Source organism: Oncorhynchus clarkii, chromosome 13 (genome assembly GCF_045791955.1).
Source record: "Oncorhynchus clarkii lewisi isolate Uvic-CL-2024 chromosome 13, UVic_Ocla_1.0, whole genome shotgun sequence".
In the NCBI taxonomy this organism is placed as follows: domain Eukaryota; kingdom Metazoa; phylum Chordata; class Actinopteri; order Salmoniformes; family Salmonidae; genus Oncorhynchus; species Oncorhynchus clarkii.
Window position 1 is genome coordinate 10,653,503 of NC_092159.1, and position 10,000 is coordinate 10,663,502.

General features: G+C 46.6%; 2 protein-coding genes across 3 annotated transcripts in view; both read left to right on the forward strand.

Moving 5' to 3' along the window:
• The window catches only part of LOC139424370 (involucrin-like), a 15,952-nt gene extending 10,553 nt beyond the window's left edge, over positions 1-5,399 (forward strand). The window contains exons 4-7 of one of the 2 annotated variants that reach the window (XM_071176122.1): positions 624-820; positions 1,925-3,128; positions 3,835-4,013; positions 4,233-5,399. In XM_071176122.1, coding sequence (XP_071032223.1) covers positions 624-820; positions 1,925-3,128; positions 3,835-4,004 — 1,571 coding nt within the window. In that variant the 3' untranslated portion in view covers positions 4,005-4,013; positions 4,233-5,399. The remainder of the gene's footprint in view (positions 1-623; positions 821-1,924; positions 3,129-3,834; positions 4,014-4,232) is intronic. The other variant, XM_071176123.1, reaches the window with a different exon arrangement.
• LOC139424237 (uncharacterized) overlaps positions 1-10,000 on the forward strand; it is a 511,968-nt gene that overhangs the window by 85,576 nt on the left and 416,392 nt on the right.

The following is a 10,000-nucleotide window of genomic DNA, read 5'->3' on the forward strand; positions in this document are numbered from 1 at the left end:
TTCCCACCTCCATCTCTATCTGTCTCCCTCGATTTGAATTCAATTCATTTAAGAATAATAACTATATTCTCTCTCCAGCGAAGATCCAGCAGGTGTTGTACACTCTTAGAAAACAAGGTGCTTTCTAGAACCTTAAATGGTTCTTCGGCTGTCCCCATAGGAGAACCCTTTGAAGAACCTTTTTGGTTGCAGGTAGAACCCTTTTTATTCTTGGTAGAAACCTTTTGTGTTCCAGGTAGAACCCTTTCTACAGAGGGTTCTACATGGAACCCAAAAGGGTTCTACAGTACCTGGAACCCAAAAAAGTGTTCTCCTATGGGGACCTGTTTGGAACTCTTTTTTTCTAAAAGTGTACAGGTCAGGACAGAGGTCATGATGTAGTCTAACATCCTCCCCCTCTCTCCCTCCCTCCCCTCCTCCCCCAGTAGATGCCCAGCCAGCCCAGCAGGCGGTGTGTAAGGTCAGGACAGAGGTCATGATGTAGTCTAACATCCTCCCCCTCTCTCCCCTCCTCCCCCAGTAGATGCCCAGCCAGCCCAGCAGGCGGTGTGTAAGGTCAGGACAGAGGTCATGATGTAGTCTAACATCCTCCCCCTCTCTCCCTCCCTCCCCTCCTCCCCCAGTAGATGCCCAGCCAGCCCAGCAGGCGGTGTGTAAGGTCAGGACAGAGGTCATGGAGGTCACCAGAGCCATGCTTGACCGACGCAACGCCAACTTCCTGTTGTGGCCGCCGTGTGTGGAGGTGCAGCGCTGCTCTGGCTGCTGTAACACCAGAATGCTACAGTGCGTCCCCACGGTTACTCAGACACGATATCTACAGGTATATATATACCCCGATGCTATCTACAACCATAGGAGAACCCTTTGAAGAACTACTGGAACCAAAAAAGGGTTCTCCTATGGGGACAGCTGAAGAACCTCTTTTTTTCTAAAAGTGTACACACATAACCGGCTACTGCAGTGTGTCCCGACACTTACACAGTATACACTATCTACAGGTTCATATAGACCTATATACACTATCTACAGGTTCATATACACCTATATACACTATCTACAGGTTCATATACACCTATATACACTATCTACAGGTTCATATACACCTATATACACTATCTACAGGTTCATATAGACCTATATACACTATCTACAGGTTCGTATAGACCTATATACACTATCTACAGGTTCATATAGACCTATATACACTATCTACAGGTTCATATACACCTATATACACTATCTACAGGTTCATATACACCTATATACACTATCTACAGGTTCATATAGACCTATATACACTATCTACAGGTTCATATACACCTATATACACTATCTACAGGTTCATATACACCTATATACACTATCTACAGGTTCATATACACCTATATACACTATCTACAGGTTCATATACACCTATATACACTATCTACAGGTTCATATAGACCTATATACACTATCTACAGGTTCATATACACCTATATACACTATCTACAGGTTCATATACACCTATATACACTATCTACAGGTTCATATACACCTATATACACTATCTACAGGTTCATATAGACCTATATACACTATCTACAGGTTCATATACACCTATATACACTATCTACAGGTTCATATAGACCTATATACACTATCTACAGGTTCATATACACCTATATACACTATCTACAGGTTCATATACACCTATATGCACTATCTACAGGTTCATATACACCTATATACACTATCTACAGGTTCATATACACCTATATACACTATCTACATATACACCTGTATACATGGATATACCTATAAATATTATACACCCCTAATCTAAGCTACACTGACATATGTAGGCCTACATATAAACATTCATGGATATGTCCAGTAGGCATATCATCTCATCAGATTTACAAACAACATTCCCCCCCCCCAGGTAACAAGGATCCAGTACATCGATAAGAGACCCCACTACGACAAGGCGGTGATCTCAGTGGAAGACCACGCCTCCTGCCGCTGCCAGACACACCCCTCGGCCACAGCTGCAGCCAGGTCCACCTCCCTCCCCCCTCCTCCCCCCCGACTCACCCCCAAACCCCCCTCCCTCTCCAAGGAAGACCTCCATCGCCATGACAATATGAAGGCCAATCAGAGGTTCCATGTGGATGACAGGGGGCAGCTGGAGAGACAGTGGCAGAACAAGTACACCCTGTCACACACACAGCCACGGACACACACACAGACACACCCAATGGCAGGGGCAGGGATGCAGGTAGGGACACACACACACACACAGCCACGGACACACACGCAGACACACCCAATGGCAGGGTCAGGGACGCAGGTAGGAACACACACAGATACACACACACAGATGGGTCCCTCTCATGAGCTCCCTATAGGGCATGGCAGTGGGTATGAGGGGGGGAGAGGGGAGGAGAGAGGGTCACAAACACCCCATCGCACACACACTGACACACAGCCCAACACAGGAGAGAGGCAACACATTGACAACACAGAGAGGACACAGGAGATAGGAAGACAGCAACAACTACAACAGTACTACCAACAACAACAATATCTACAACAACAGCGACAATATCAACAACAACAACAGCAACAACAGCAACATCAACAACATCAACAACAACAGTACCAACCATACAGCCAAGAGCCAGAGCTCAGGACTCAATACAAACACAACGCTCCCCAATCCGACAGCAGCGGACCACCTGACACAAAACAACCGGCCAATCACAAACCAGAACTGGTCCACAGCAACACAGAACCGACCGATGATAATGACTCAAAAACAGAGGTGGCCAATAGAGACGCTCTAAAGGATACAGAGGTCACCAGTCAGGCAGTGACAGAAGTGACCAATCACGGAAAGGAGGATGATAAAGAGCGACACAGCCAGACAGAGCTGTCCAATCAGGAACAAAAACACTCAGGGTCGACCAATCAGGGTGACCCTGTCACAGAGGAGGAGAGCAGGAAGAAACTTCTAGAACTCTTACAGCGAGAACTGGGCCAGAAACAACAGCATCATCCTCCTCATCCTCATCTTCCTCATCAAGACCATCATCATCCTCACCATCGTCAGTCTCGAACACAAACCACCACCACACAAAGACCAGGTACTGGGAATTTGGGAATTTGTTTTTGTGTGTGTGTGTGTGTGTGTGTATGAGTATGTGTATGTATTTGCATGTGTGTGTGTGTGCCTGTGTGCACGAATGCATGTGTTTGCATGTGTGTGTGTGTGTGTGTGTGTGTGTGTGTGTGTGTGTGTGTATGTGTATGTATGTGCATGTGTGCACGAATGCATGTGTTTGCACGTGTGTGTGTGTATGAGTATGTGTATGTATGTGCATGTGTGTGTGTGTGCCTGTGTGCACGAATGCATGTGTTTGCATGTGTGGGTGTGTGTATGTTGTGGGTCAGTAACTATGTATACCTGTGAGAGTTGACGTGAGGGGAAGAGGCTGTTAGAGGAAGTAGACCTGTTTTCTTTTGTGGTCCTGACTGTCGTGGACCACATGTATGATTATATGAGCATATGTGTCCTGTCATTCTTTCCCTCCCCCTGCAACATGGGACCTGAACTTCCACTTCCTGTTAAAACAGGTTCCTAGCGGTCACAAACGTGATGGGAGTTACAGACATTGTTACCTCCGCCTCAGAGGTGATTACATTAAACTGTTCTTGACTATTTTATGTTATCTAACACAATGCATCTCTCTCTCTCTCTCTCTCTCTCTCTCTCTCTCTCTCTCTCTCTCTCTCTCTCTTCTATCTCTCTCCCTCTTCCACCTCTCTCTCCCCCCTCTCTCTCTTGTCCAGTGCCGCCCACGTTGTCCTCCAGCAGGGCCCCAGGGTGGTCCCCCAGCACCCCGTTCCCTCCCCCCAAGCCTCCCCAGGGCCCGTTCAGACCGGCCCTTCCCCGCGGACGCAGGAGGAGGAAACACCGGAGCCGCATCAGCAAGGCTGCCCTCCGAACCATGATCATGTAGAGAGAGATGGTAAGGGAGGAGGGAGGAGGGAGGAGGGGTGGAAAAGGGGGAGGCAGACCAGCAGATGGAAAGGTAAGAAAGACAGAGGGAGTCAGCGGGAGAGAAGGAGGGAGAGAAAGGAAGATAAATTGAGGGTGTAGATACTAAAAAGTCAGACATAGTATGGAGGGGGGGAATTAAAAGCTTGAGAATGAGAGACTATCTAACTCCTCTACCTCTCTTCTACAGGCAACTGGGTCGACTGTGTTTGCTGGGCCCACCCAGGGTCGTGTTCATTAGGCACCAAACGGAAGAAAACGGACTGAAACAGGGACACAAACAACATGGAATAAACCCTAATTTCTTGTTTTATAAAACGTTGTGTGCCCTAATGAATACTGAGGGATACTGCCTGGCTATGGAACCTCAAGATGGACACTGGAGACTGGCCAGCACTTCTGGACTCTACTGTTGGTTATGGAACCTCAAGATGGACACTGGAGACTGGCCAGCACTTCTGGACTCTACTGCTGGTTATGGAACCTCAAGATGGACCCTGGAGACTGGCCAGCACTTCTGGACTCTACTGCTGGCTATGGAACCTCAAGATGGACACTGGAGACTGGGCAGCACTTCTGGACTCTACTGCTGGCTATGGAACCTCAAGATGGACACTGGAGACTGGGCAGCACTTCTGGACTCTACTGCTGGCTATGGAACCTCAAGATGGACACTGGAGACTGGGCAGCACTTCTGGACTCTACTGCTGGCTATGGAACCTCAAGATGGACACTGGAGACTGGGCAGCACTTCTTGACTCTACTGCTGGCTATGCTAACAGACATTACTGCAGGCTGTGTCAATCTTTGCACCCCAGAATGTAGCATGTAGCATCTTTCTATAAAAAATCTGCTAGCTTTATTTAAACCGCGATATCAAGACAATGGACAATCTCAGACAGAGACTCCTTAGAAAGGAGGTAGTTCTGGATGTTTAACACTGGAAGTAGAGTGATGTAACCTTTGAAAAAGGAGCTAAGCAAACTACATCTCCCATCAGCCATTGGCTGGTATAATTCTAGCCCCGCCTACTTTGAACACTGGCTACTGATTGGACAGTTAAGGAGGGTGTTCGGCGGATATTATTAGATTGCTTGCTGCAACAGCCATTGATTGGTTGATTTAGAGGCCATGGAACACGCCCCTCTCTGCAGCTTGACTATGATTGGTTGCTGAGAATAGAACTGAAAACCCAAAATGGTGCTTGAGGCCATCTATTTCTAAGAGACAATGCAGAGCTTGGATGTGGATATTTTCACTGGAATGTACTGGGTTGACAATGGAAACTGTTCTCAGATAAACTATGTTATCCTACTGGTGTAACTGGGATAACTGTCCTGGGACTATGACTGGTGTAACTGGGGATAACTGTCCTGGGAATATGACTGTGGAACTGGGGATAACTGTCCTGGGAATATGACTGGTATAACTGGGATAACTGTCCTGGGAATATGACTGGTGGAACTGGGGATAACTGTCCTGGGAATATGACTGTGGAACTGGGGATAACTGTCCTGGGAATATGACTGGTATAACTGGGATAACTGTCCTGGGAATATGACTGGTGGAACTGGGGATAACTGTCCTGGGAATATGACTGGTATAACTGGGATAACTGTCCTGGGAATATGACTGGTGTAACTCGGGATAACTGTCCTGGGAATATGACTGGTGGAACTGGGGATAACTGTCCTGGGAATATGACTGGTGTACCTGGGGATAACTGTCCTGGGAATATGACTGGTGTACCTGGGGATAACTGTCCTGGGAATATGACTGGTGTAACTGGGGATAACTGTCCTGGGAATATGACTGGTGTAACTGGGGATAACTGTCCTGGGAATATGACTGGTGTAACTGGGGATAACTGTCCTGGGAATATGACTGGTGTACCTGGGGATAACTGTCCTGGGAATATGACTGGTGTAACTGGGGATAACTGTCCTGGGAATATGACTGGTGTAACTGGGGATAACTGTCCTGGGAATATGACTGGTGTAACTGGGGATAACTGTCCTGGGAATATGACTGGTGTAACTGGGATAACTGTCCTGGGAATATGACTGGAGAAACTGGGGATAACTGTCCTGGGAATATGACTGGTGGAACTGGGGATAACTGTCCTGGGAATATGACTGGTGTAACTGGGGATAATTGTCCTGGGAATATGACTGGTGGAACTGGGGATAACTGTCCTGGGAATATGACTGGTATAACTGGGATAACTGTCCTGGGAATATGACTGGTGTAACTGGGGATAACTGTCCTGGGAATATGACTGGTGTAACTGGGGATAACTGTCCTGGGAATATGACTGGTGGAACTGGGGATAACTGTCCTGGGAATATGACTGGTGTAACTGGGGATAACATGAGTAAAGGGGGATAGAACATATGGATAATGAAGCACTGAAAGGAGAAGCTCGTGTAGGGGGAATGCGCCCTTAGACACTGATCTTGGGTCAGTTTAGCATTTTCCTTGCTAATGGTTAATGTTAGAATTGGTGGAGGGGAAGCTGATCTTAGATCTGGAGCGAGAAGCTCAGGACATCACACACACACACAGAGACATGTCATTTCTACTACTACAGTATCTTTCAATGTTCTGTCTACATCTGGATCTAACCAATCCAAACACTGGAGTAGTTACACACTGGAGCACAGATAGAATTAGAAAACATAGAGGGAGAAGTAGAGGGAGCGCATAGAGAGCATTTCAATAGAACAGTTCTAGTTGTCCTATATCTATTACAGAGAAAAGCAGGTATAGAACTGGAAAACAGAGTGAAAACATAGGAGTGTTTTGTTGAAGAGATGTTGATAGAGAGAAGCAGAAATAGAACTATAAAAGGACAGCATTTTTGCACTGGGAGAGCAGAGAAAGGAACATATGCCAAACGTCACCATAGTCACCATAGCAGGAGGCCATAGACTACTCAGATGACAGACACTCAACACTCAACATCCAACACTGACTCTATACCTTAGATTTTTCAACTTTTTCAACATAGCCTGGAATGTGTGGCGGAAATATTTCAAGGGAATTGTTGCTCAGTAGGTCTTCAACGTCGCCTGGGGAGTTGTGTGTTTCAGCTGTAGGGAAGTCTGTTGTCTTTGTCTTGCCAAACACGGAAGCAACAATGTAGCGTTGTTGACTGACTCAACAGTCAAACACCCAGGTTACAATAACGAACTGGAGATTTTACTGTATATCAGGAGAATTGAACTCTGACCCTACGAGGTCCGGAGCCTGCTGCTTTTCTGTTCTCCCTGGTAATGAATTGCAGCCACCCCAGGTATAAGTCAGTCCCTGGTTAGTGGGGAACAATGAAAAAAAGCAGGGGAACTGGCTTTGAAGGTCCGGATTTGAATTTGAGAGCTGTAGGTCATTCATTGTGCCAGAGTGGTTATGTCTCTCTCTTCCCCATCCTGAGACTAGAGCAGGGCTGTCAGCATCAGTTCCGTGGAAGGCTGTAGGTCTTCATTGTGCCATAGTGGTTATATCTCTCTCTTCCCCATCCTGAGACTAGAGCAGGGCTGTCAGCATCAGTTCCGTGGAAGGTTGTAGGTCTTCATTGTGCCATAGTGGTTATGTCTCTCTCTTCCCCATCCTGAGACTAGAGCAGGGCTGTCAGCATCAGTTCCGTGGAAGGCTGTAGGTCTTCATTGTGCCATAGTGGTTATGTCTCTCTCTTCCCCATCCTGAGACTAGAGCAGGGCTGTCAGCATCAGTTCCGTGGAAGGTTGTAGGTCTTCTGGTTTTTCTTATGTTCCCTTTCATTTGTGTCCGTTTAAGAACTAGACAACCAGCTAAAGATAATTTCCTTACTAGTGACCTTAATTAATCTTTCAAGTAGAAGGGAGAACTGAAAACCCACAGCCACTCGGCCCTCCAGGAATTGAGTTTGTCACCCCTGGACTACCCCAGGTATCAGGCTAGAAATAAGACTAGCTTAGGCAGTATGTCTCAATCCTGGTCCTAGCACTCTAGAACCAGGATGGAGAACCACGGAGCTAAGGGAGTGGGGACAGCCATCACCGAGGGAGGAATAGAATTTGGGATGGGATGCTTTGAAAAACAATGTCAAACTTTTTGGAATGGCTCTGAGAGATAAATGTTATCCAACTCTGTATGTACTGTACATGATTTAAACATGGTGTTTTTTTTATTTCTTAACTTATTTCAGATGGAGGATGTGTCATTCTCTGGTTCCTAAGTGTAATTATTGTTGCTGATGATAATTATTGTTGTTGTATATTGTTATTGTTAATGAATGCTATTTTTAATATAAACATAAAGGCCAGAATTATATTAATATAATGAACGTGTGTATAGTCTTTCCTTATTTGACTTTGACAGACACACACTCAAGCACATGCACTCATACCTAATGAAATGATGTAACGCAGGCAGTGTGTGTGTGTGTGTGTATATACACTGCTCAAAAAAAAGGGGAACACTTAAACAACACAATGTAACTCCAAGTCAATCACAATTCTGTGAAATCAAACTGTCCACTTAGGAAGCAACACTGATTGACAATAAATGTCACATGCTGTTGTGCAAATGGAATAGACAACAGGTGGAAATTATAGGCATTTAGCAAGACACCCCCAATAAAGGAGTGGTTCTGCAGGTGGTGACCACAGACCACTTCTCAGTTCCTATGCTTCCTGGCTGATGTTTTGGTCACTTTTGAATGCTGGCGGTGCTTTCACTCTAGTGGCATGAGACGGAGTCTCCAACCCACACAAGTGGCTCAGGTAGTGCAGCTCATCCAGGAGGCGCTACCAGGAGACAGGCCAGTACATCAGGAGACGTGGAGGAGGCCGTAGGAGGGCAACAAACCAGCAGCAGGACCGCTACCTCCGCCTTTGTGCAAGGAGGAGCAGGAGGAGCACTGCCAGAGCCCTGCAAAATGACCTTCAGCAGGCCACAAATGTGCATGTGTCTGCTCAAACGGTCAGAAACAGACTCCATAAGTGTGGTATGAGGGCCAGACGTCCACAGGTGGGGGTTGTGCTTACAGCCCAACACCGTGCAGGACGTTTGGCATTTTCCAGAGAACACCAAGATTGGCAAATTCGCCACTGGCGCCCTGTGCTCTGCACATATGAAAGCAGGTTCACACTGAGCACATGTGACAGATGTGACATAGTCTAGAGACGCCGTGGAGAACGTTCTGCTGCCTGCAACATCCTCCAGCATGACCGGTTTGGCGGTGGGTCAGTCATGGTGTGGGGTGGCATTTCTTTGGGGGGCCGCACAGCCCTCCATGTGCTCGCCATAGGTAGCCTGACTGCCATTAGGTACCGAGATGAGATCCTCAGACCCCTTGTGAGACCATATGCTGGTGCGGTTGGCCCTGGGTTTCTCCTAAAGCAAGACCATGCTAGACCTCATGTGGCTGGAGTGTGTCAGCAGTTCCTGCAAGAGGAAGGCATTGATGTTATGGACTGGCCCGCCCGTTCCCCAGACCTGAATCCAATTGAGTACATCTGGGACATCATGTCTCGCTCCATCCACCAACGCCACGTTGCACCACAGACTGCTCAGGAGTTGGCGGATGCTTTAGTCCAGGTCTGGGAGGAGATCCCTCAGGAGACCATCCGCCACCTCATCAGGAGCATGCCCAGGCGTTGTAGGGTGGTCATACAGGCGCGTGGAGGCAACACACACTACTGAGCCTCATTTTGACTTGTTTTAAGGACATTACATCAAAGTTGGATCAGCCTGTAGTGTGGTTTTCCACTTTAATTTTGAGTGTGATTCAAAATCCAGACCTCCATGGATTGATAAATTTGATTTCCATTGATCATTTTTGCGTGATTTTGTTGTCAGCACATTCAACTATGTAAAGAAAAAATAATTTAATAAGAATATTTTATTCATTCAGATCTAGAATGTGTTATTTTAGTGTTCCCTAAAAAAAATTGAGCAGTGTATATACAGTGGGGG